General features: G+C 48.6%; 1 protein-coding gene across 1 annotated transcript in view; it reads right to left on the bottom strand.

Moving 5' to 3' along the window:
- Window positions 1–12,935: 12,935 nt before the first annotated feature.
- Window positions 12,936–27,166, bottom strand: part of PRKCQ (protein kinase C theta) — a 66,269-nt gene continuing 52,038 nt past the window's right edge. The window contains exons 16-19 of the mRNA XM_045032460.1: window positions 26,098–26,236; window positions 19,549–19,737; window positions 16,308–16,436; window positions 12,936–14,179 (exon numbers count right to left, since the gene is read on the bottom strand). Coding sequence (XP_044888395.1) covers window positions 14,024–14,179; window positions 16,308–16,436; window positions 19,549–19,737; window positions 26,098–26,236 — 613 coding nt within the window. The 3' untranslated portion in view covers window positions 12,936–14,023. The remainder of the gene's footprint in view (window positions 14,180–16,307; window positions 16,437–19,548; window positions 19,738–26,097; window positions 26,237–27,166) is intronic.

Raw genomic sequence — 27,166 nt, forward strand, 5'->3', positions numbered from 1 at the left:
CTGTCTAGTTTCTTTTTCCTAGTTAATAAACTCTTAGTTAGTTTACTATAAGATTGGCTACAAGCATTGTCTTTGGTGTGAGATCTGAGGTACAAGACACTAAGCTGGGGGGAGAGGTAGATGCACCAGAGAGTAGGGATAGGGTCTAGAGTGACCTAGACAAATTGGAGGATTGGGTCAAAAGAAATCTGATGAGATTGCACAAGGACAAGTGCAGAGTCCTGCACTTAGGAAGGAAGAATCCCATGCACTGCTACAGGCTGGGGACTGACTGGCTAAGCAGCAGTTCTGCAGAAAAGGACCTGGGGATTACAGTGGATGAGAAGCTGGATATGAGTCAGCAGTGTGCCCTTGTTGCCAAGAAGGCCAACAGGATACAGGGCTGTATTAGTAGGAGCATTGCCAGCAGATCAAGAGAAGTGATTGTTCTCCTCTATTTGGCATTGGTGAGGCCACACCTGGAGTATTGCATCCAGTTTTGGTCCCACCACTACAGAAAGGATGTGGACAAATTGGAGATAGTCCAGTGGAGGACAACAAAAATGATTAGGGGGCTGGGGCACATGACTTACGAGGGGAGGCTGAGGGAACTGGGCTTATTTAGTCTGCAGAAGAGAAGAGTGAGGGGGGATTTGATAGCAGCCTTCAACTACCTGAAAGGGGGTTCCAAAGAGGATGGAGCTCGGCTGGTCTCAGTGGTGGCAGATGACAGAACAAGGAGCAATGGTCTCAAGTTGCAGTGGGGGAGGTCTAAGTTGGATATTAGGAAACACTATTTCACTAGGAGGGTGGTGGAGCACTGGAATGGGTTACCTAGGGAGGTGGTGGAATCTCCATCCTTAGAGGTTTTTAAGGCCCAGCTTGACAAAGCTCTGTCTGGGATGATTTAGCTGGTGTTGGTCCTGCTTTGAGCAGGGGGTTGGACTAGATACCTCCTGAGATCTCTTCCAACGCTGATATTCTATGATTCTAAGATTCTAAGTTGACCTAGGTAAGTGACTGATCTCTTGGGACTGGAAGCAACTGGAATCTTTTGTGATCTTTGGTGTATAGCAACCAACTAAGTCCAGCTTGCCCAGGTGGCAAAACAGAGGGGAATGCGCAAGGGGACTGTCTGTGACTCCGTAGTAAGACTGTTAGAGTGCTTCAGGAGTTGACATTTGTTACCGGGTTGGTGAAATCTAATTGTAGCACATACAACCAGTTTGAGGTCTCTACTCTGCTTCTTGACCCCCTGCCCTGAGGCTGACACTCACAGTCGTGAGCCACTCCAGACAGCGTGACAGTTTCTATTTATTGTTTCTTCCTTATTTTGCCTTTATCCCCATCTAGATTTTGCTGTCAGCATTTTCCCCTCTCTCCTCCTTCCCTCTGAGTAGCCCCCCTCTGTTTTCGGTCTCCTCCTCTGTTTTCTACCAACCCTTAGTCCTCTTGCTCTCTCCCCACCCCCAAGTACTACCTCACACCCTTTAGTCCTCTCCCCTGTCTTCTCTCCTGTCCCTTCAGGCTTGGAACTGGAGAGCAGGATCTGCTCAGAAGGACGCAGGTGGGAAGAACATTTCAGAGGGTAAGTGGGTGAATATGCAGGCATGAGTGAGTTGACCCAGCTTTAGTATCGTGACCAAATCCCTTTGCTTTACAGCTCTACCTTCCAGTTGTAGCCAGAAAGTTTCCTTGGGTGGAGATTTCTAATTCACCCCACTCGCAAGCCAATCTGTACTTCCTGAATATATAGATGGATGCTCCCTGATCAATCAAACCGTCCCTCTATCAAGAATCCGTCACCACAGTGTCTAAGAAAAAGAACAGGAGTACTTGTGGCACCTTAGAGACTAACAAATTTATTTGAGCATAAGCTTTCGTGGGCTACAACCCACTCATTCAGAGTTTAAAAACCAGTGAGCACCATCCAAGGAATGGTTCCTTTGGGTGGGGGAGGTGGGAGTGAGGCATCTGGTTTTCTGTCCTGATTTGAGTGCAATGTTAGCTCTCCATCCTGCTTGAAGGTATAGTCCTAATTCCTTCTGTTGTGCATGGGCCTCATTTTTTTCTGCTTGATCCCCTCCGCTTAAAGTGAGCAGCCATCATCAGTGCCTAGATAGGACAACAGTTGCTCTATAGCCACTTACATTAAATAGAGGCGTGCTGCTTTCAGTGGGGAAGATGTAGCTTTCAGAGGGAAGGTGAACAGTGTTGGAGACCCTCAGAGTTAGGCTGGATGAACTGGTCCTTTTCTCCCTACTGTGACAAAGGTCCTCCTCTACCTTGGTGGGTCCTGCGCTTATTGGTGGATTTTGCTAGCCTCAGAGATCTTCCTGTGTTGGATCAGGAGTTGGGAGGTTTTGGGGGGAACCCAGGCCCACCCTCTACTCTGGGTTCCAGCCCAGGGCCCTGTGGATTGCAGCTGTCTATAGTGCCTCCTGTAACAGCTGCATGACAGCTACAACTCTCTGGGCTACTTCTCCATGGCCTTCTCCAACCACCTTCTTTAACCTCACCACAGGACCTTCCTCCTGGTGTCTGATAACGCTTGTACTCCTCAGTCCTCCAGCAGCACACCCTCTCACTCTCAGCTCCTTGTGCATCTTGCTCCCAGCTCCTCATACGTGCACCACAAACTGAAGTGAGCTCCCTTTTAAACCCAGGTGCCCTGATGAGCCTGCCTTGATTGATTCTAGCAGCTTCTTGATGGGCTGCAGGTGTTCGAATCAGCCTGTCTGCCTTATTGTTTCCAGAAAGTTCCTGATTGTTCTGGAACCTTCCCTGTTACCTTACCCAGGGAAAGGGAACCTACTTAACCTGGGGCTAATATATCTGCCGTCGACCACTCTCCTGTAGCCATCTGGCCTGACCCTGTCACACTACAATATTTGCGGTGTTATTGCCTGCCAGGTTACTGCTACGGAACCACAAATAAACTGCTAGGGATGTTTTATATTGAACTCCCAGCATCCATTAGTCTGCAGGGATTTTACACACATGCCCATTGATCCTGTAAACCCCATCCCTGTGTGATAAAGAAAACAGCCCCCGCACTAGCCAATCCCAGAGTGAATTTTCACAGCTACAACTGAGGCCATAACTTCCCTGTAAAGCCAGGAAAGAAAAACCAGCAAATTCCTGAACCAAACTACCCTGCTTTTCTTGTCTTTTATTTTATTTTCTTGCCTGGCCTCTCCCCTCTTTGAATTTCCCCATCAGTCTGACTGAGGAGGAAATGTCCAGCTTTAAAGGGTCTCTGACCCCACCCCTCAGAACCTCCACCAATCACAGTGCTTAGTCTGCTTCCTACAAGCTCCCTTTGGCCCTGGGAAAGTGATCAGGCCTTTCTCCAGGTGCCTAGGATCAGTGTCCCTGACACACATAATGAGCATGCAGAAAGTCCCATTAGTACCTTAAAGGGACACTACTTATGTGATTTAAAGGAAGAAGCGTGAAAATTCCTGTCCAGATTCTGTCTCAGGTATTTCTAAGGTGCCTATGTGCCTTGGGACAGAAGTGCCTTGGTATCTGCCTAGCCATTTCACAGCAGTACACACTTTGGCCTATTCACAGACTGACCCATGGCCTCCGTTCTGTGACTATCAGATTCAGTGTAGGATTCAAATCTTGCCCTTGCTGAAGGGGGAGGTAAGGTAACCAGATGCCCTGATTTTATAGGGACAGTCCCAATTTTGGGGGCTTTTTCTTATATAGGCTCCTATTACCCCCCACCCCCTGTCCTGATTTTTCACACTTGCTGTCTGGTCACCCTAGGTAGTGCAGTCTCTGTGGCTTGGATCCACAAAGGGACTTGGGTGCTATGACCCTGAACATTGCAATTCTTAACTTTTTAGGCACCTAGAAAATCACAGGAACAACACTGTAATCCACTAAGCCTGTGCTAGGCACCCAGGCTCTCTGTACAATGCGGGGGGAGAGAGAGGTGCCTGAGAATGTGACCCACAACAGACAGTGCGATAGGAAGGGAGCTGCCTGAGCTAGCCAACGGGAGAAGCCAAAGAGAGGGGTTTGTCCTAAGCCCTGCCCCGCTCTCAGAGATCGGCGCCAAAGTCTGGGCTACAGGGATGTGCCTATCTCTGCTTATGATCCATACATGGGAACCCCTCCTGCAGTCCGGTGGCTTAGGCACCTAGGCCGTTTCCATGGAAATGAATTAGGCACCTGTCTCACACCCCACAGAACAGCTTTTCAGGAGCATGCTCTAATCACTGGGCTAGGGGTTATTCTGAGGTGGGCTCCCTCGGTCTCTCCTGTTGAAGCTATTCTACCATCTTCCTCTGGCCAGATTTTGACCGGGACCTGATCTAGTGGGCAGCCTCTGAGCACAGCAACTGGATCAGGCCCCCGGGTGAAATAGGTGGAGTAACACCTGTCTTCCCATGGTTCATGAATCACTCTGGGGCTTAGGCGGGAGATAGGTCCCCAAATGCCTTGAGGGAGGCAGTGGCGCGCATGCTCAGGGCAGAAATTTATCCGCTGAGGGGACTTTCCCCCCCTCTATCTCCGTGCTTATTTGACCCCCATCCACATAGTAACTGAGGCCCAGATCTCCAAAGTATTCAGGTGCCTAATTCCCTTTGATTTCATTTGAATTCATTGCCTAAATATCTTTGAGCAGTGGTTTTCAAACTATGGGGCAGGCCTCCTGTGGGAGGCACAGGAATGTGTCAAAGGAGGTGCAAGCTGTGTGCTTTCTTTTTTTTTTTTATTTGAAGAGCTCTGGCTTTCCGCCCCGGGCAGCTGGGGCTTGTGCAGACAGGCTGTGCACACTTGACAGCTGGAGCAGTTCCACCCGGACTCGGGCTCTCCTTACCTCCCCGCCGGCCCGAATCCCTCACTGTGAGGCAGCCCAGGCACAGGCTCTCCTTCCCCCTGCAATCCCTCACCTGGAGGCAGAGGCAGGGCTCCAGGGCTGAGAGCTGGGGCTATTGGGGCTCCAGCTGTCAGCCCAGGGGCGGTAAGGCTCTGGCTGTCAGCCTCGGGGTGGCAGCAGCAGCACAGAAGTAAGAGTATCAATGGGGCGCTAAGTCTGCTGTGAAAAGTGACACTCACTTTCCACATTGCTGCCCTCCTGCATTGCTGTGGGTGCGGCGCTGCCTTCAGAGCCGGGCACCTGGCCATCAGCCACTGCTCTCCCCTCTGCCTTCAGAGCCGGGCACCTGGCCATCAGCCGCTGCTCTCCCCTCTGCCTTCAGAGCCGGGCACCCGGCCATCAGCCGCTGCTCTCTCCTCTGCCTTCAGAGCCGGGCACCCGGCCATCAGCCGCTGCTCTCCCCTCTGCCTTCAGAGCCGGGCACCCGGCCATCAGCCGCTGCTCTCCCCTCTGCCTTCAGAGCCGGGCACCCGGCCATCAGCCGCTGCTCTCTCCTCTGCCTTCAGAGCCGGGCACCCGGCCATCAGCCGCTGCTCTCCCCTCTGCCTTCAGAGCCGGGCACCCGGCCATCAGCCGCTGCTCTCCCCTCTGCCTTCAGAGCCGGGCACCCGGCCATCAGCCGCTGCTCTCCCCTCTGCCTTCAGAGCCGGGCACCCGGCCATCAGCCGCTGCTCTCCCCTCCGCCTTCAGAGCCGAGCACCCGGCCATCAGCCGCTGCTCTCCCCTCTGCCTTCAGAGCTGGGTGGCAGTATATGTCCTTGTGGGTGTGGGTGTAAATGACTACAGACACAAAGAAGGAGGGGTCTGATCAAATAAGTTTGAGAAGCACTGCCTTAGAAGCTCTGGGCCTGAGTACCTGGCGTCAGTGAACTGAACACCAGCTAAGGGTGCTATGAAAGTCACGCAGCCAGCAGCAGCTCTGCCTCAGACACATCTGCATGGCCGATCTCTTTAGGATTAGAAATGCTCTCGAGAGCTGCTTTAACCCCACCCCTGGGGCTGCCACTCTATTTGCTGATGCTGCTGAGTGAGTCTGGCTCAAGAAAATGGCAAAACAACATTTTGTGTGTGTCTCCTGCTATTGAAAGCTGCAAGAAAGAGCAGAGAGAGAGAGAATGAGTGCAAAAGAGATATTTTCTAAAAGGTAATATACAGGCACAGCGCGGAGGAAAATATTGGCTCTATCATTGACACTAGAGTTTAGTTTCCTGAAAATCCAAACTCAGAAGTTTTTGGCTGAAAAATGCCAGGAAAAACATAGGATTTTTTTATTTGTTTTCTATTATTATTATTATTAGTAGTAGTAGTAGTAATATATATTTTGCAGAATATAAAATAAATTTTCTAACCAGCATTTGTGATCATGCAAAATCCCTGTGACAACTACGCCAATTGCTTCTATGGAATAGTAACATTAGTTAGGCGAGTATTTAATGTCTTTCTGACTATCTTCTGATGTGATGTAGTAGCTGAAAAGCAAGCGGATGAACCAGCACCATATGACCAGCATGTTCTCCTCAGAACACCAGCAGATATGCTCCATGGCCTACAGCTGGGGACCACTGATCCAGCACGATGTACACCACAGACTAATTGAGACCACTCTGGATGTGCTGAAGGGGAGTCAGGGCACCCACACGCCAAAGCCCCTGTGTAGAAGCTGTCCATGGTTTGGCTGTTAATACATCTGCAATTGATTTTGGTCCTGATCCTACCACTGTTACTCTCACTGAGCAGTACCTTAACTCAATGAGACAACTGACAACCTCCTTCCTCCCCTTACTCATATTGGTGAGCAATTACTCCTGTGAGTAGCTCCATTGACAAGAATGGGGCTGCTCATGTGAGTAACTGAGTGGGGGAATCACATTTTGGCCCCACTCAGCATGGGTAAGGGTAGTAGAATCTAGCTCCAAATCAATTGTGGGTGCAAATCTGGGTTCCTGCCCCTCTCACGACCTGAGCTGAGACCATAGTTGAATTGCGGGTGCAAAAACGTGGCTTACATTTAGACCTGACGCCTGGGAAAACATCATTGTGGATATACATAAGCCACTCTTTTTACCTGGAGCCAAGGGCAGGATTCGGCCCCCTAATGAAAGACTAACCAAGCCCTTGTAAGACCTGGATGAAACCGTTTGCAATAAAACATGCCCCTCTCTGAAGAAGATTTTTCACCTGGCTTTGGAGGAGTTAGGTTTAGCTGAAAACATCAGCAAGGGGCTGAGTTTTTGTCAGCTTCCACACAGACGCTTCACGTTCAGCCCAAGTCAGCTCCTATCTCACAGCAGATTTCACCACAGGAAAGCAAGTGTCGCTTCCCACGTCACTCTCTGTGCACCACAGACACCTCCTGGCAGGGAGAGACCAGCATTTCAGCCCATCGCGCTGGCGAGATGTGCAGCGTTCACGTTCTCGCAACGTAGAGGGCCCCCCGTGCTTCGGGCCTTTGGTTTTCAAAATGGTGACGCTCAGGGCGAGACGCAGAGTCAGAGTCAAAAGCACAGTGTGCAGTAAGTGAAATGGGTGGGGGGGAGGGTGTTTTGGCAGTTATTCAAACGTGTTTCCTTTGCGAATCACCTGCCTGCTCTGCAGCTTGGCTGTCTGGGATGAGGTCTGGGAGCAGTTCTGGCCATCAGGGTGTTAAAAGCTTGTGGTGCTCAGCCACCGAACCACAGAGGATGATTCAGCAACACAAATTATCTCACTTCCTCAGGCTGCTCCCTTTGGCTATGCTTGCATGAGGGTGACACATGAACCCAATCTCCTTGTATGGCCGATAACCCAGCTGGATGTTAACAGATACTTAATTTAGCCTGCATTAATTACAGACAAATCCTCAGCTAGTGCCTAGCCTGAGTAACTGGGCTGGACATTTGGGATCTCTCCAGGGATCCTCTCCCCCCAGGCTGTGGAATGGGAACAAAATCATTCGAGGGGCATTACTGCAGCATCTCAGCTGGAGCAACCCCCGCAGGCCTTGTGCACACCGCTGGGTAAGGGTTGCACTGTCAGAGATGGCCTGGATGGACGAGCTATCAGAACTTTTCAATTTGTATCTGCTCCACGGGCTTGATTCTGATCTCACTTACGCCAGTGAAAACAGAGGGAATGCCACTGGAAACAAGGCAGTTACACTAGGGCCTCTGACACCCCTTACCACTGACCTGGTTCCATCAGTACCATTGTCTATTGTGAGCTAACATTGTAACAAAAGCCTCCAAAACGTCACTGGCCCCCTGGAGGAAACTGGTTTCATCTCATATGTTTTGACTTCCTGCATTTTCTTGGTGAGCTTCTCTAGGAGGCCACTGCATTACAACATACCTAAGCGTGCAGGATTCCTGGGTCTTCCCTCCCTTTGTGGTTCAGGAATTAGAGCTGGTGCACATCTCTTAAATGTTTGGACATTTTCTCCTTTGGGAAAAATGTTTGCTATGTTCTGACCGGCTGTATCAGGGATTCCCGTTTGGCAAACAAAGGCCGGGCTCATGACATCAGTGCACAAAAGAGTGGAAAAGCTGGTAAGTCAGCGTCCATCCCATCCCAACATCCAGGGCTGGAGCACCCAGGGGAAAAAATAGTGAGGACTCAGCACCCACCAGCCACAGCTGGGGCCCTGCTGATTAGTTGTTTGGCAGCTGGGGGAGGCCTCGGTGGTGGAGGTGGGTCAAGAGGAGGCGGACTGAGGGTGGGGCCTCCAAGAAGGGGCCGGCAGGGGCGGCTCTAGCTTTTTTGCCGCCCCAAGCAAGGCAGTCAGGAGGCCTTTGCCGTGGATTCGGCAGCACGCCTGTGGGAGGGCCACCGGTCCCACGGCTTCGGCGTACCCGTCGCTGAATTGCTGCTAAATCCGCGGGACCAGTGGACCTCCCGCAGGTGCGCCGCTGAAGGCAGCCTGATGCCGCCCTCGCAAAGACCGGCAGGGCGCCCCCCGCGGTTTGCCGCCCCAGGCACGCGCTTGCTGTGCTGGTGCTTGGAACCACCCCTGGGGGCCAGAGTAGGGGCAGGAAGGGGTGGAGTCAGAGCTTAAGCACCTATCCGCACTTTTAGGTGCCTGAATGTCTGTGAAACTCTGCCCTTAGGTGCCTAAATCCTTTGCAAATCTGTCCCAGAGAGACTAGTCCAAGGTCATACAGGAAGCATGTAGTGGAGCATGGCCCTGAATCCAGGTCTCCTAAGTTCTAGGGAGGTGCCCAACCACTAGACCATCTGTCTTCTGCATGTAGTAATTGTTTGTGTTTGACCAGAGCTTCTGCACCAAAAGCTAAGGAAATACAGGACTTCCTCCAGCGTTCCGCTGAACCAGCTTGAGACTGTCAGGAGACAGTGTTACAGATGTGGAAAGGGAGTTTCTATGTCTAGTGAGTGAAGATATTAGAGACACAAGGTGGGTGAGGTAATATCTTTTATTGGACCAGTTTCTGTTGGTGGGAGAGACAAGTGAGTCAGGATGGTTTGTGTGGGTTGGGGGAAGGAGAAATGGGAACCATTTAGGCAACCGTTCAGAGTGATGCCATTCAGATTAGACTTTTCACACCCAGCTCTGAATTTTCTTGAAAGTCTTGGCTCTCAAAGGTTTTGTTCATCCCGTTGGAGCTAGGGGCTGAGCACAAAGTTTAGATCCAAAGCTTCCTATAAGGTAGGGGTGTTGGTAAATAAGGTTTTGATTTGGGTTCATTTCTAATTCAGATGACAGTGTTAATAATGAAACTTGTCTTAGTTCCTCAGTGTGGAACACCAGGCAGGATTAGGTAATAGTAAGAAACCTCAGAGCCAAAACCCAGAAGAAAATCAAAGCAGGAGACAAGGAGCCAGTTCAGATATTAAATGTGATATGCCTTTAAGAGGCAATCCGTGATGTATCTATTTGACAGTATTTCCATTGATGGAGGGTGGAGGTGGGGAAGTGAAATAACAGAAATTGCATGTCTGCAATGCCAATCCACAGTACTATGAAGTTGAACCTGAGCCAGAAGACAGCTCGATTCAACAGTTTTTCTGGCATAACCCTGAGCACACTGTTGGTGCTCACTAAGGGATAGTGCTGAAATCTGGGACCTTGGGGACATTACTGTACATGTATGTGTCTGCATTGTTACAGACATACTTGCTGACAGGTATTTTGAAATAAATTACCAAAATACTTGAAACTGCTACGATTATATAGTGTTATTTTGACAAATAAAATTTGCAGAATTTTAAAATATCCTGTGCAGAATTTTTAATTTTTTTTGGCACAGAATTCCCCCAGGAGGAGAATAGGCTTGGCTGAAATTCAACAAGCAGAAAGTGATGTGATTTCATTTCTATTGATGTAGATCTTTTTTTTAAAAACATGTCCATCCATCACTCTAGGTTTAAGTACAGAAAGACCAACCCTTTCAAAGTTAGATGCCTAAAAATGGGTTCCTAACTCCGAATGTAAGAACCTAATGGGAAGTTTCCTTATCAGCAGTGCTGAGCACTCCCAGCTCCCCCTGACTTCAATGGGAGCTAAGTTTAAGCCAACGCTGAGTGCTTTTTAAAATAACGCACCGGGTGTCTAAATTTAGGCCCTGTAAGCATATATGGAACACTGTGGTGGATATTATACGTCTCTGTTATTCCCATGCAACCCCCTTTCTCACTAAGAGGAGAATTTGGCTCTTTACTTTGATCCTCTTTTTGTTCTTATAATATCATTTTTTATTCTTAGATTCCAAAGGCCTGATGCTCAGCTGGTATAAACTGGCATAGCTCCATCGACTTCAAACTGAGATACACCTGCTGAAGATCTGGCCCCACGATGCACAAGCAAATCCCGTTACTGACATCAGCAGGAGGGGCATGCTCCTACGAAAGGGCACATTTTGGTTTTACAGTTGCTGTCGTGCAGAAATAGACGTTAGTCCATAGCACAGTTTTTAATATCCAAATGCGTCCTGACTTCGGTTCCTTACCACCTGGTTGAAATGCCCCTGAAGAACACACAGCAACGCGCCCGTCACAATTTTAATGGCTTTTCGGAGCGGCTCCTTTCTTTGTTCCCCTTTAATCACATTTACACTCACTCGACCGTCGTACCCAACGTTTTATTAAACTGTACAAACAGCACTGACATTTTAAAAATTCATGTTAACGGTTCTAATTAAACATGATCACTAGCGGCAAAAAGTGTGCACAGATTTCGCCTACATTTCATACAGCACAAACAGCGACTTCTCAAGAGGCAGGAGACTCACATTACTGGGATATTATTTTAACTGCACGGTGGTTTTCTTTTCTGGCTTAGATTTTCATACTGCTGCCCATCACCGTATTACGCTGAGTGCCCATTCCCTCACATGGGACCGTGGCCTCTGACACTGATATCCACCACATAGGTAGAAAGCCTAAGACAGTTTTAATTGTAATGAGTCACTAACATTACACCGCCCTTGGAAATCTCTCAATATTCATACAGACCCTCAGCTGGAATAAACCAACATAGCTTCACTGAAGTCAACAGAGCTACACAGAGCAGAGAAGCTGGCTCTTTATTTCTGCTTTGACATGATAACCAGGCTAAATATTTCCATAAGACTATCAATGAAAAGCAGTAGCTTAGAGGCATTAGATCTTTCCATTTCTATCTCTTGAACAGCAACTGAATAAATAGGATGACGGTTTTGCGAATCTCAGAAGACAGCGTACATTTATTGTAAAGGATTTCCACGAAAATCTCATTACTGCTACAATATTTTTTTTGCCCGAAACGGAACATAATAGGTCAGCAACTTGTTGTCAACAGTTGAGAGAAAATAATTGCCGTACCATGCAATGTATTGTCTCATCTTTAGAGTGTTGTGTGCAGTTGATTCAGGTCCCTGCTGAATACCAAAGAGCAGGGGCAGCATCATTTGTAGCAGTATTAAGTTGTTCAGTCTGTGAAAGTACTGAATATTATCTGCCAAGTTAATACCTGCAGGGCAATGACTGGAGGCCCAATCTTGAAATCCTGAAATAATGTTTTGGGGAAAGTCTCTCCATAGTCCTGACTAGATATTAAGCAGGGGGGGAGGGATAGCTCAGGGGTTTGAGCATTGGCCTGCTAAACCCAGGATTATGAGTTCAAGCCTTGAGGGAGCCATTTAGGGAACTGGGGCAAAAATCTGTTGGGGGATTGGTCCTGCTTTGAGCAGGGGGTTGGACTAGATGACCTCCTGAGGTCCCTTCCAACCCTGGTATTCTAAGGAGAGACTCCCCCAAAGAGAACTCAGCCCAGACTTTATCCCAATGCTAGGACAGGAGTTTAGAGCAGCATTTCCCAAACTCAGCCACCAGGGGCTTTTCTTGCAGCCCCTGGGCTCTGTGTGTGTGTGTGTGTGTGTGTGTGCGGGGGAGTAACAGCCCCTCCCTCTCCCTGTTGCTCCTAGATGCACCAGCTTGGTGTTGGTTGCTGGGGCTGTCCACAGGGGTTGGGCTCTGGAGACACCTGGGGCACAATGCTGGAGGAGCAGGCAGCCGGTGAGTTCCCCACCTTCCGAAGGGTGGTGGGACTCAGGCTTTGGACTTCAGTCCTGGGGTGGTGGGCTGGTGGTGGGGCTTCAGGCTCTACCCCGCTTCCTCTAGCCCCTCATCCAGGGCTTAATTTCTCCCCAAGCTTGGCAGGGCTGAGTAAGTCTGCTGTGAAAAGTGATATTTGTAGGTTAATATCACTTTTCACAACAGACTCACTCGCAAGCAATAAATAAATTATAACGACGTGGACATGCATATGTGCATATTTAATTGTTTTTCTTAAAGCTAATTAAGCATTTTAGGAAGAGTTGGTGGCCGCCCTCTGAGGCCACCAAAAAATTTGTCCTGAGAAGCCCTGATTTAGAGAGGCCGGTGTGAACAAAAACCCATAGGGTACATCTACCTTTGGAGCTGCGGGTGTGATTCACAGCGCAAGGAGACACACCCACACTAGCTCTGATGGAGCTGGCAGGATAAAAATAGAGTGTAGATGCAGTGCTGTGAGCAACTGGGGGGGGGGGGGGGATGTGTCTAGGGTGACCAGACAGCAAGTATGAAGAATCAGGATGGGGGTGGGGGGTAATAGGAGCCTATAAAAGAAAAAGACCCAAAAATCGAGACTGTCCCTATAAAATCGGGACAGCTGGTCACCCTAGGGGTAGCCTACCTGAGTATGTACATGGCTGAGATGCTAGGCATGAACTTGAGGCAGTTTGATCCTCGCGCTGCTTGTGGCGCCGCAGACATGCTCTAAGTTTAGCGCATTAGCTCAAGCAGAGCTAGCGTGGGTACGTCTCCTCGAGCTGCGAATCACACCCCCAGCTTGAAGCACAGACCCACCCATACAATGCAGGTGCAATGAATAAAGCTCAGAGCTGAGCCTCAGTGCATTGACCTAGAGCGTGATGTTTAGTCTGTGGTTTGAAGATCACGTCCCCAGACTGCACAAGTGTAAATCCCTGCCTGCACACCTAGGCAAATCTAACATTTATGTGCATGCAAGGGGTGGAATTTGCACCCGCAAAGCCCATCTGTCTCAAGGCTTTTTTGTGAGGGCAAATTCTAACTTTTGCTTAGATAAAGGCGTTTTTAAAGAGTGCAGGCCGGTGTTTGTCTTTGCCAAGTGCACATAGGTGGACATACAATTTTACAGGTGCACAGGTGGGGGCTGAAAAGAGACCCACCTGGAAAGGTAGCCTTCTAAGAGGTCCAATTCTTGAACACACAACTCTTTACTCAATGAAAGTTTTGCCTCAATAAGAACGTCAGGACTAGACACTGGAGTAGCAAATCTGAGACGCGCCGCTAGGGCCGAAATGCGGTTGTCTTACTCACACGAAGAGTCCCACTGGCTATGTGTGTGAATAAGGTGAACAGGATTTTGTACCTACTCCTTTTCTATCGCCTTCAAATTCAAGAGCATCCAGAAAAGAGAGTGAGACCAAGAGAGACCAGAAAGAGAGTTGGTCATTAGTGAAATACGTTTGGCATCTGCTACAGGATACAACCAGGTGGAAACCCACAAACACAGTATCAGCTTTCACTGGAGAGTGCTTCTGTTCAGGTCCTCGTCCAAATGAACCATTCTTGGTTTTCAGCTGATAGAAGTGTTACTCAAATCAATTCACCGAATTCCTTTAGCAAGGAAGGTGCTGGGGAGGGCAGATCTCAGGATAACATCCTCTCCATTTTAGGGTTCACAAATGAAAAGTTGCTGAACATGTTCTGGTCCATGCTATTAATCAGCGCTCTGTCTGCACACGACAGTCTAGGTTTTTCATTGAGAAACTCCTTGTCAAAGTTGCTACAGTCACTTGCGGATTTCTTCAAGAAGGAAGAAGAAAAGAACAAAAAAATCAGTTGTTTCATTTCACAGCATTTACCATTTATCTAAATCTAATCTAATGGTATATTTAAGGCACCCATATCTTTGGTATCTAAGGGCATGTCTACACTGTAGGATTTTTTGCATTGATGTAGTTAAACCACCACTCCGAGAGGTGGTAGTTAGCTCAACAGAAGAATCCTTCCATTGATCTAGCCACGTCTACACTAGGGGTTAGGTCGACCTAACTATGGTGCTCAGGGTGTAAAATTTTTCACAGTCCTGAGCGATGTAGTTAGTTCGATCTATTTTTAGGTGTAGACCATGCCTAAGTATCCATCATCCTGGGATTGGTTACCTTGGTATCAGTGTGGTATCAAAGTATCCAGTACCTTGGTGTCAATCATCTACCTATCACCGTGATATCTAAGTACTGTACATGGGAGTACAGATTATATGGGCAACAGTGTGACCCCGGTGAATTCTACCATGTAGGGATATTAGAGAATTGGTTTCTCTTTCTGTAAAACAGGGATAATTATGCTTATGTATCAGTCTGTGAAGGCGAATTAATCTGTGTTTGGCAGGGACTTTGAAGGTAAAAGGCTCTACATAAATGTTGTGTTGTAAGTACTGTATAAATGCTCTTGCTATTATTGACAACATCAATGTTCTCCAGATTTCACAGAGAAGCTGATGGTTTGATTTGGTTTTGTGCCTTAATTCTGTGTGTCCTGATGAAGGAAAATCCCATGGGGCCGGTGCTTAATTTGTAATGAAAGATGTGCCGGGGCTCAAGCGATTAGGAGCTGGGCCTCAAACAGTTTTTTTTATATTCATAACTGATGCAACAAGCCCAGAGGTGCCAGGGCTATGAACTGCCAAGCCTACGGGTGCCGGGGCCCAGCCCTTGGCAAGGCCTGGCAGAAATTAAACACTGCATGGGGTACCAGAAGTTAGGTTCAGCATTTTCACGTTTGGATGTCCATGATTAGGTGCTTCAGTGTATACTAAGGCACTTAACCTAAGGCCAACATTGTCCACCCTGTGTGTCCAAAGTCAATCCACGCTGAGGGATCAGGGACTGATTTGCAGAAGCGAAGAGTTCCCACAATGCCACATGAAGTCAATGGGTGCTGCAGGTGGGAAATCAACGCAACTAAAAACAAGGCCCATGGTGCCTAAATGTGGGTTGAGGTCCCTGATATTAGACCCCGGAGCTTGAAAATGTTGCCCAGTGTGTCTGACCAGAGGCGACTACATTTGAAAGTGTTTGGTCTGAATCCCGCCGGTGCTCTCCAAGCAGGCTGTTCTGATTGGCTGTTGGTGCCTGCTTCACTGCTGGTACGGAGAACCAGTGGCATAGCCACAGGTGGGCCTGGATCCCTCAGCCCTGGCTCTGCTCTGGTCCCAGCGCTTGCCCTGTTCTGCCTGCCCAGCACTCCAGCCGGGGAGTGGGGTCAGGGTGCGGGGGCTTGCTCCACTCTGCCCTCCTGGTGCTCCTGCCGGGGCTGGGCGGGTGGAGCAGGGAAAGCCCCCGTGCCCCAAGCCCATTTCCCGGCTGGAGCACTGGTGGGGCAGGCAGAGTGGAGCAATTCCCCGTGCACCCACCCCAATCTCCGGCAGGAACACTGGGCAGGCAGAGTGGGTAGGGATGTGGGAGCGCCCATTTTTCTGGGGCCCTGGGTTGGCCCAATGACTAATCCACCATTGGGAGAAGGGTGAGCAAGTGGGCGGGCGGTGGCGGTAGAGGAGATCTTCAAAAAAGGTAGACCCGCTGCCTGGGGGAGCCGGGCCCCTGCGTGGGGTGGTGGCACCTGGAAGAGAGCTGGGAGCCATGCATGCTGGAGAGCAGCATCTCCTCCCAGAGCTTGGTGTGTGCACAGGGCCTCGGGGAGCCCCTGGGCAGAGGGTCCATTCATTGCCCCCCCCGCAAGGCCAGCTGCATGGGGTGGGGAGAGGCAGGCCCCCCATCCCTGCTGCCCTCCCAGCCCCCTCATAATTGCCCGCCCGGTCCACCCAAATATTCTGTGCTGGTTACACCACTGGGGTGAATGCACAGTTCAGGAGCAAAAGAATGTGGTAAGAAAAGCGTTTTGCTCTGAGGGACCTAAGAATGGTCCTTACCACTCTGGGTTTGAATGGTGGCTCCATCGCCCGCTCTTCTAAAACCTCCCAGTTTATCTCCTGGAAAAAGGCGTGCTGGCGGATGTTCCCCTTTGCTCCGAGCCGCCTCTCAGGTTCTCTCACGAAAAGCTGGAAGTTAGCAGAGAGCAGAGCACTTTACTTTTCTGCGGATAGCACCGTCTGACTAGCACACACGTAGCCAGGGTAGGTGTCACACACGGTACCTCTTTACTCAGTGAAAACGTGAATCTTGCAGGCAAAGTGGTGCTGATTCCTAGTCCCACATGCCAAGTGGGAAGCTGAATCATCTTGTCCTGTCTTCATTATTTCAGTTTGATATTTGAGGCCAGTTTTTCAATGTCAGCCATTAAGCTGTGTGCCCTCAAAATATGCTGGTGCACAAGCAAATGGTGAATTGTGTGTACAAAATAGGTGCTTCGATGCACAATTACTGCACCTGTTTGCCTGCGCAAATGCCTGAACAATTACATGTGTGTACAATTACCTGTGTGAGGGTGAATATTTTGTAGATAAACCTGAGGCATCAGTGTTGGAAAAATTAGGCCTTGATGGCTGGAATATTGCCCACCTTCATTTTTACCAAGCATTCCAGTCATCTGGTCTTGCGTCTTGTGGGGCTCTCTGAATCAGAAAGGTTGCTAAGATGTGGCAAAGCTACTTAAAAGTCACTCCTTGCATCTGAGTGTTGTCTTCCCTTCTGTCGGCACTTTTACCATGACATCTTGGCCCAGGGGCATGGCAACAATGGGGGCTATGCCCTCCCACTTTTTACTGGCCGTAAGGACGAGCAATGGGGGAAAGGGGTGGAGCCTCAGGGGAAGGAGCAGTGTAGGGGCGGGGCCTCAGGGGAAGGGGTGGCATGGGGGCAAAGGCTCAGGGGCAAGGGGCGATGCAGGGGGTGGGGCAACGGTTCAGGCCCCCAGGACCCCCTACCATTAGGAAGCTTCCACCACCCCACCATGGCCACAGGTTCCCTTGTTTATCCAGATCAACTGAAAAGATAGAAGACTTTTCTAGCCCTAGAAGAAGACGGTTGTCTATGACACAGATTTTCAAAAGAGCTGAGCTCTCCTGCAGGCCCCTAAATGAAATGGCATGTAGAGTGGGTCAGGAATGTTTTGACACAATGCGTTTTCACTAGAAAATGCCAGCTGGACGAAAACGAGACTTTCTGTAGGTGGGCAGTGTTGTGGTAGGCGTGCTGGACCCAAGGTATTAGAGAGACAAGGACATATCAGGTTTAATGAAACTTTCATGGGGAAAGGTTGCTTAGGTCCAGGATGGAATTTCTGGATACAGAGAGAGAAAGACTGTCACCTCCCAACATCCAAAAAGACCAGTGACTATAGAATCTGTTGAGATGTGGGTTACCTAAGTTCAAGACCCATCTCTCCCTGACTCAGACCTGGGTCTCTCCACCTTAGCTAACCACCTTGGCTACAGTGGCATGGGTCTATGTGCGTGTTTTCATGAAAATCTTTCAAAGGTCTCTGATCTTGTCCCAGTAAAGAACCGGACAATTTCTTTTTAAATCTTGGAAACATTTGCAGGACAGGAAAACCATTTCCTGCCCAGCGTTAGTGGCCACATTTTCCAAAGTGCTCAGCGCCCAACAGCTCCCATTGTTCTTGACACAAGAAGCTGGCTGCTGAGCTCTTTCAGCAACCCGGCCCCCCAGTTGCAGGTGCTGAGGTCTTTTGAAAATCTGGCCTTTTATCTGGGGCAGGACCACGACTTTTATGTGAATGCTCCTTAGCAAGCAAACACACAGCTGCTGCTCAACAACTAATAAGCAATAAGTTCTAGGGCCAAAGGTAGCCACCGAAGAATCAGGTGGAAGGAAATCCCAGCTACTCTTATTTGAAAAGAATGGAGTCTTCGGTTGTGCACCAGCAAATTATAACCTGGCTGCAGTGTTGAAATAGACCAAAGGAGATTGATTGCGCAGCTATAATTCAGCTATGCAGAGTCCCCTCTGCTAAATTAAGTGTTTATGCTAATGGAGCTAAATATTACAACATGTATAACTATATAAATTCAGTGCTAATGGGAAGTGGCCAACAACCAGGCTAATTGTCTCTTTCTCAGCAAGGGAGTTTAGTGTTTAGCAATAAGGATGATTTTTATTTCTGATCCTACATTAAATAAAGCTAACAAAGGCCCAGTCTGCTTGTGCAGAAAGATGGCATTGTATGCACCAAAGAGACACCTAGTCAGGCCTCCATAATATCCGTCTCACACGCTGTGCATTGTTTGAGCAAGCATGTTTGTACTTCATTATTGTTTATTATTCTTATTATGGTGGTTCCTAGAAGCCTGAGTCCTGCTGTCCTAGGTTCTGTACATAGATAGAACAGAGGATCCTCTTTCTCCGTTGTTATTATTATTGATGGAGCATTTATTGACACATACATAACATGGTCCTTCCCCCGAGTCCAAACCAGAAAGATTAATATGAGACATGAGAGAACAAGGTGGGGGATGAAGACGATGTGGAGATCAATGTAGGCCTTAAGACTCAGGGGGCCTGGGATCAGGCCCATTGTGCTCTGAGATCCTTAGACAAAACACTGTATATAATTGTGCGTCCAGGTTTGGTCCCCCCACTATAGAAAGGATGTGGACAAATTGGTGAGAGTCCAGTGGAGGGTAACGAAAATGATTAGGGGGGTGGGGCACATGGCTTATGAGGAGAGGCTGAGGGAACTGGGCTTATTTAGTCTGCAGAAGAGAAGAGTGAGGGGGGATTTGATAGCAGCCTTCAACTACCTGAAGGGGGTTCCAAAGAGAATGGAGCTAGACTGTTCTCAGTGGTGGCAGATGACAACAAGGAGTAATGGTCTCAAGTTGCAGTGGGGGAGATTTAGGTTGGCTATTAGGAAACACTCTTTCACTAGGAGGGTGGTGAAGCACTGGAATGGGTTACCTAGGGAGGTGGTGGAATCTCCTTCGTTAGAGGTTTTTAAGGTCAGGCTTGACAAAGCCCTGGCTGGGATGATTTAGTTGGGGTTGGTCCTGCTTTCAGCAGGGGGTTGGACTAGATGACCTCCTGAGGTCTCTTCCAAGCCTAATATTCTATGATTCTATGTGATTATTTCTCACCATAGTACTAAGCCCATTTCTCTGCACACCAGTGAGAAAATGCAAAAATCAAAGAGAGATGTTAGCATTTGTCAAAAAGTATTTGACCTGTAAAAGTGGAAGTGCTGTGTCTTCTTACCTTCACTAGGATGTCTTTTGCATCCTTATTGAGCCAGCGAGGGTAGAATGGATTATCCATGCGGATGGACTGGAAAAGCTCCTCTTCATCTTGGCCATGGAAAGGAGACTGGCCAATCAGCATCTCATACAGAAGGACACCAAAGGACCACCAGTCAACTGCAGTGTTGTATTTCTGTCCCAGCAAAATCTATGTCAGAGGGAGATTGGCAGGGAGTGAGAAAGGCAGACACAAAATATTTGACATTAATAGTCTATCCTCTCGACGGTGTCCCTTAGTGGCAGACTCGGACCCCTCTACAGCTGCTTTGTGCTGCTGAGGCAGAGCGAAACAGGCCTGATGCTATTTTAAACAGCCATTGGACGATTTTCCTCAGCAACCTCCAGATGGCACAGACTTACCGGAGAACCCTTCCTCACAGTTGCCAGTGTGGGGTCAGGGCAGCTCTAAATCACAGCAACCCTAGGCTTCCTGAACCCTCCCTTTGGGCCATACACTGCTGGGTATAAGTCAGGGACTTTCCTGAGGCTTCTTTAACTGGTCCGTGGCCACTAATGGAATCAGGGATAGAAAGGTGATGTAAAGACCCTTTTGACCCATGCCTTTTCCACAAGTTGCACCCAGAGCTGGGATGCAGCTGAGGATTTGGGCCAAGGATTTGGAGAAAGCAATTAACTGGCATCATCATTGTCATCATCAAGTGGATGGGGAACCAGCCTGTGGGTCAGAAGACCTGGGTTTGCCAACAAACTACTGTGTGACCTTGGGCAAATCACTTAATCTATCTGTGCCTCAATTTCCTTAGTTACAAAAAACAGGGATAATAACATCATGTACCCACCTTTGAAATCTATGCCTGAAAAGCTGTATATAGCAAGTATAGTTTTACTACGCAGTTTGCTTTCCTGCAACAGTAGAAGACTAGTGCAATTTGCTGCAGCAAAAATAGACACACGGCTAGCAGTTAAAGGTGTGCTAAAGTTACCTTATAAACCCTGCTGTTTTTCTGCTTACAAACACGGAGCTAAACTCTTGAGCTGCAACACGGGAAGTAGTGCCAGACCCAGATTCTTTTGCAAAATTCATCAGAAAAAGAAAAATCAACTCACACTTGTGAGTTCCATCGTTTAAAGAAAAAAACAGTTTGCGAGGTGCATTCTGGGGTTTATTTAATTAATCAGAGCTGCATTTTAAATAACTGAATTTGGAACTGATTAGTAGTCTATACCAGTGTTCCTCAGAGTGTGGTCTGTGAATCACTTTCTGGTAGCCCACAGAGAGCAGGTCACACTAGCCCCACCTAGTTACTAGTGTCTTCTACAGGGATCCATGCTCTTCAATATAAAGAAAAGCCCTGAGGGCTGGGGAAGCAGCTGAAGATAAGAAGGAAGGAGCCAGCCTAGCTGCATGTAATGTAATTGCTGTAATTCCCCCAGGGATGTTGTGCAATTGTGAATAGGCTCTTTATTGGGAGGGGTGGCAGTATGCTAATCACACATTGTTTGTGGGGGAGAGGTAACCAAGAGATTATGGACCTACTTCTCTGTTACATCCAGTTCATAGTGAGCGAAGCAAAATGTATGTGTGTGTTGGCTAGTAGGGAACTTGTTATTCTGCTCCGATAGCCTGAATCTTTCCCCTTGCATTGGATCAGTTTAGAGCAGTCATGGGGCTGCTCTAAAATGCACCAGTGTGTTATTCCCTAAGGACCATATGCCAGCTGACTTTGTGCTCTGCCAGTCCTCTTGCCCATCCTGACACCTCCCTCCCCCAGCACTAGGGTCTGCAGGGAAGGAGTAACAGGAAGCAACTCTGCAGGCTCTATGCTGGGTGGGGATTCCCCCATGCTAGGAAATATCAATGCAAAGGTGGTGCAATAGGTCAGAGAAACTAGTCTGGCCTGGTTGTTAGGATGTGGTTCACTAGGTGAACAAGTTTAAACCTGTGGTCTTCAGCATGGTCCCATAGCATCTGACATTTTGAGAAATCAAAATAAAAACCGCCAGAATAAAGTTTAAAAATAAAATAATGTGCTCAAGTGTCCACAATCGTCCAGTCCACAATCATCCAGTCATTTTTACAGAGTTTTGTTAGCTTTCTTTTCTAATTACAGGTTTCAGAGTAGTAGCCATGTTAGTCTGTATCCGCAAAAAGAATAGGAGTACTTGTGGCACCTTAGAAAGCTTATGCTACAATAAATTTGTTAGTCTCTAAGGTGCCACAAGTACTCCTATTCTTTTTTCTAATTACGTTAACATGCAGCTGGCCAGAAAGTTGCCTATCCATGCACTAGCCGTACTTCAGCCCTACACCAATGCATAAAGACTCTATTAGCTGCACCTTAATTTAACAAGGGTTTCATTTCACTCCACAGTTTATAGCTGTGCTGGATAGATTTTTGATTCACAGAAGAGAATGCCTCCAACAGCTTGTTTGCAACGATGACTCTGAAACTTCTTGGTTCCCAAATCCCTGTTCAAACAGGGTCCAATTTCCACAGCAGGAGGTGCAAAAATCATCCCGTAATAGTCGAGTGTGGTGTCTTGTAAGGTTTGCTGTAAGCAGCTACATGGGATCTTTAATGTGTTCACTAGACCCCAGTTGTAATTTTACAAGCTATCCTCTGGTGTGGTGGAATCACTCTAAGTCAGGGGATTCTCAAACTGGGGGTCGGGACCCCTCAGGGGATCGCGAGGTTATTACATGGGGGGTCGCGAGCTGTCAGCCTCCACCCCAAACCCCCCTTGGCCTCCAGCATTTATAATGGTGTTAAATATATAAAAAAGTGTTTTTAATTTATAAGGGGGGCTGCACTCAGAAGCTTGCTGTGTGAAAGGGGTCACCAGTACAAAAGTTTGAGACGCACTGCTCTACGTTACCCAGGAAAGTCATGGGACAGCACAGAGGGAATTTCACTCAGCTATTAATAGTGCATAAACTAAGCTTCATGTTACTGGCAATCACATGGCCATATTGAAGGCAATGAGTTTACAACGATGTAACTGAGAGCAGAATTTGGCCCGGCAAACCTACTGAGATATGATTGGTCCAGTTCTGCTCTCATTTACATCTGGAGTAACTCCCCTGTAGCCAGAATCTGGGTGATTGCATGGAGCCCAGAAATGACCTTTTTCTCAAGACGAGCCAGAGCAAGAATATAACCTCATGCCCAGTTGTGAGCGAGCAAGGCCAAGTTAGAATGCCCTTGAGTGTGAGCCATTTGGCAGGTGGCAAAAGACACAGGTGTGGGCTTGCTGGCATTCATTGTTTGACTGGTAAGGGCTCTATTCTGTAGACTTTACGAAGGTAAATCTCCCATTGAGGCCAGTGAGATAGGGCAACATGACAGCATTGGGGTAGAGACATGATAAATCAATGGGCATTTTACCAGAGTCAGATTGCTGGGTTGAGCCTCAAATGCAATTGTACATTTTCAGTCTGCAGTGGAGCTGCCCCCTGCAAGGAACTCTGGGAGAGTCAGCCAGAATTCTTCCTGGGAGCTCTGAGGAAACGATATCACCTTTCAGAGGGGTCCCTGGCCCAGCCCCCACCTCTCCCCTTTCCACCCTTTTTCAGACAGCTACCGCCCACTGTAACTTGCCCATATTAAGGGGCTCAAGAAATGAAGGGGAAGTTCATTGCAGCTCCTCCCCTATGCTCTTCAGCACAGGGGCTGATTACAATCTGACCCCGTATGCTAGAGTTGCTGTAGCTATAAACGGCTAACTGTGGAGATGATTAACACCACAGAAGACAATTATTCTTATAAGTGCAGACACAGCTGCTGATGGCTGAAGCAGTGTGGTCTGGGGAACAGGGCATTGGTGTGGGAGTCAGGATACCTGGGCGCTATTCCTGGCTCTGCTACTGACCTGCTATGTGACCTTGGGCATGTCACTTTACCTTTGTGTCTGTTTCCCTTCCCACCCTCCATCTGCCTTTTCTACTTAGCTTGTAAGCTCTTTAGGACTAGGTAAGTGCAGCACATAGCACAATGTGGCCCCAGTCTCAGTTAGAAATTCCAGGCACCACCGCAATACAAATAATAATAACTGGAATAGGCAGCTGTGCTGAAATGCTGGAAAAAGTCTGTTACTTGGCTTGAAAGATGATTAATCAACTCCACCAGTTCTTTCAGTTTGTAGGGAAAAGGTTTTTCTATGCACTGGCTGAAGTTCTAAAATAAATGATGGTGCCGAGATAAAAGCTCCTGGCCTCTCCAGCTTGCATTAAGTGAAATCGCAGATAATGGATTATCTCGTGGAGACCGTGGCTCTGGTTTAAGATCAGAAAAAGATTTCTTTAAAGGAATGCTGAAGCTGAGTAAAAGCCACCGGGGACTTGATTGTGATCTCACGCCCACCGGCGTCAAGCCGGCGTCGTTCCAATGACTTCAACAGAGTGGCTTCTGAATTGCACGGCTACCGCTGAGATCAGAATCAGGTCCTCAGAGTGCAGTAAAAGACTGATGAAATACAGCGTGGGGGAAAACAAAGCCTTTAAAAGCCATCTGGCAGGCACCGATATCCATCTCGAAAACACTACACTCGGGGAACGGGATCTTGAAAGGCAAAGAAATGGATTTCAGAGCGATGCCAGGCGTGATGCATTGAGAGCTCTTGGGTTCTCTTCCTTCCTGAGAAACATTTGGCTTGCTGCTAAATTAGTCAAAGTCTCTCCCCAGTAAGATCTGTGTCTGCTTTCAGCTGGAGTCTGCACCCCGTCAGATCAACCCCAAGGCCAGGCGCGCCGGGACAGGGTGAGGACAGCGGGAAGAGGCATTGTGGGGGCAGGGCCTTGGGAGAAGAGGTGGAAGAAGGACAGGGCCTCAGGGGAAAGGGGGTGAAGCCTCAGGGGAAGGGGGTGGCGCCTCAGGGGAAGGGGGTGGAGCATGGCCTCAGGGGGAAGAGGGAGAGCGGGGTGAGGCCTCGGGGGAAAAGGCGGAGAAGGGGGCAGGGTCGTGGTTTGGGCACTGGTGGCTCCCCCCCCCCCCACACACTTCTAGAGAGCTTCCGGCACACAAAGTCCAGATTCTGGTCTCTCTGCACAGCTCATTAGCTGATGCATCCTGGTGAAAGAGAGGAGGACAAGGAGGAGCGCAGGAACAGAGGGGACTTTAAGCCACCTTTTTGTCTCCCTTTATCCCAGCCCGAGACACTTTAGAGCAGCCTGGGGGTAAATAATGTTCAACTTTCCCCAGTCCCATCTAGGAACCAAAGGCAACTGAAAACAGTGAAAGCACAGTGACCACTGCTCTGATATCCCCTCACTGCCCATGTCGTGCACCGTACATAGGACAAGGTGGCTACTTATACTCGGGTATTTCCCAGGGGCTGTTTCTGCCCCCTTGATGGGACTATAAGGGAGAACTGGGCCCACTGACTTCAGATTGACACTGGTATAAGTGAGAGTCCCTAGATATTTATATGAAAAAACAGTTGTGATTCACATAAGCTTGTGCGGTGCCTTATTTAGGGCCCAGTCACGTTAACACGACTACTCAGCAAAGACCCTGATTCAGGAAGCACTAAAGCATGTGTTAGTCCATCCCTATTTCGGAAAGGCCTTTCAATCCATGCTTCACTTTAAGCATGGGCTTAAATCCCATTGAAATTCGGGAGTAGTCAATCAACTATTCAGGATTTTCTATTGAGTTTTGCGACGGGTCACTTTAATCACATGGCATTTCTGTCGCCTGATTGGATGACCTGCCTTTATAAACAGCTACTGCCTGAAATGAATTTCACTGAATCACAGATCAAATCTCATTTCTTGATTCAGCCACCCATGGAGTCAGCGCCTATGTTCACAGAGACCAATAAAGGGACCAACAAGCCAAACTGAAATCCAGTTTCTAACTAGGGGAACCATTCGCAAGAACCTTATATACCAGGCCAACCTGTGACTCCGGAGCCACATGCGGCTCTTCAGAAGTTAACATGAGACTCCTTGTATAGTAGGTGACCAGATGTCCCGATTTTATAGGGACAGTCCTGATTTTTGGGTCTTTTTCTTATATAGGCTCCTATTACCCCCCATCCCCTGTCCCGATTTTTCACATTTGCTGTCTGGTCACCCTATACAGGCATCGACTCCAGGGCTGGAGCTACAGGTACCAATTTTAAAATGTGCCGGGGGTGCTCACTGCTCAACCCCTGGCTCTGCCACAGGCCCTACCCAACTCCAACCCTTCCCGTGCCCTCCCCTGAGCCTGCCGTGCCCTCACTCCTCCTCCCCAGAGCCTCCTGCACGCCACAAAACAGCTGATTGGGAGGTGCAGGGAGGGAGGGAGAGGCTCTGACTGGCAGGGCTGCTGGTGGGTGGGAGGCGCTGGGAGCAGCGTGTGGGGAGCTGATGGGGGGCTTCTTTTTATATACTTTTCACGCAGCCCTGCAAGTGATTAATCATTGTCTGTTTCCTCAAAGAAAATGATGCAACCCTTGGGCTGAATTATGCTTTCAGTAACAACCGCGCAATCTCATTGACATTGATGGGCTTCGTGCAGGTCGGACTGAGAACAGATTTGACTTAAGTTCCGGTCATACCTACCTCGGGAGCAATGTAATCAGGGGTTCCACAGAAAGTGCTTGTCTTTGCATCTTCGAACATGTTCTCCTTACACATCCCAAAGTCAGCGATTTTGATATGCCCGTCCTTGTCTAACAGAACGTTATCCAGCTTCAAATCTCTGCAAGAGAAGAGCGAAGTAAACATCTCCTATGGAAATGTTATCCAGCGGCGTAAGCGCATATCTAATAGTACATAACGTGTTCTTGCAATGGGACAGTGGCAAGATTTGAGAACTCAAGAGGGAGATCAAGGTCTCCATCCTGAGCCCAGCAATCTCTACAGCCAACTCAGTGAGTTCCCCCTGTCTACTCTACTCCCATTTCCTCACCTGTCATATGGGCTTATAACTAGTTACTGTACCTCCCATGCCTCGGAAGGGGGTTGTGTGAAGATTAACGGGGGAGCAGCCTGGAGCTGTCCTGCCTGCTCAGCAGCTCCAAGAATGAAATTGCCTGTGTAGGAGGGGCAAGAACACGGCCTCACCCTGCCCCCTTTGGGCTGCCTTGACCCCCAGGGCACACAAGGAAGACGCACACCTCGCACTCAGGGAAGCACATGGGCTCTAGTTTTTACCTGGCTGCTGAGCCAGGCTACAAGAAGGAGGAAGGGTTTTTTTTACGCTTTCTTTCTCATTTGGCAGCCCTGCAATATCCATGTTAAGTAGCAGTATAAGCAGCTCTGCTCCCGGGGACAGGGGGGGACATTAGGAATTCATGGAGGCTGAGACAAAGGCCAAAATATACTTCCACACAAGTCCTGTCCCCAAAATCAAATTCCGGTGCTAGCCTCAAGGGATACGTCTACACTGCAGTTAGAGATGCATGTGTGCTGCAGCCCATGGAGATACCCCAGAGCTAGCTTTGATCTCGCTAGCCCAAAGAACAATTGCATGGAAGCTGCGGCCAGGCTGGCTTTGCAATGGCTGGGAGCACCCCAGAACATAAGTAAAACATCCATCATCTTTTCCTTCCCGGGGCTCCACTAGCCGAAGCTGAAGTATTTACATAAGTCCTTCACACACTACTGCAAAGCTCTCCTCTGAGGTTGC

Source organism: Mauremys mutica, chromosome 1, assembly GCF_020497125.1.
Source record: "Mauremys mutica isolate MM-2020 ecotype Southern chromosome 1, ASM2049712v1, whole genome shotgun sequence".
In the NCBI taxonomy this organism is placed as follows: Eukaryota; Metazoa; Chordata; order Testudines; family Geoemydidae; genus Mauremys; species Mauremys mutica.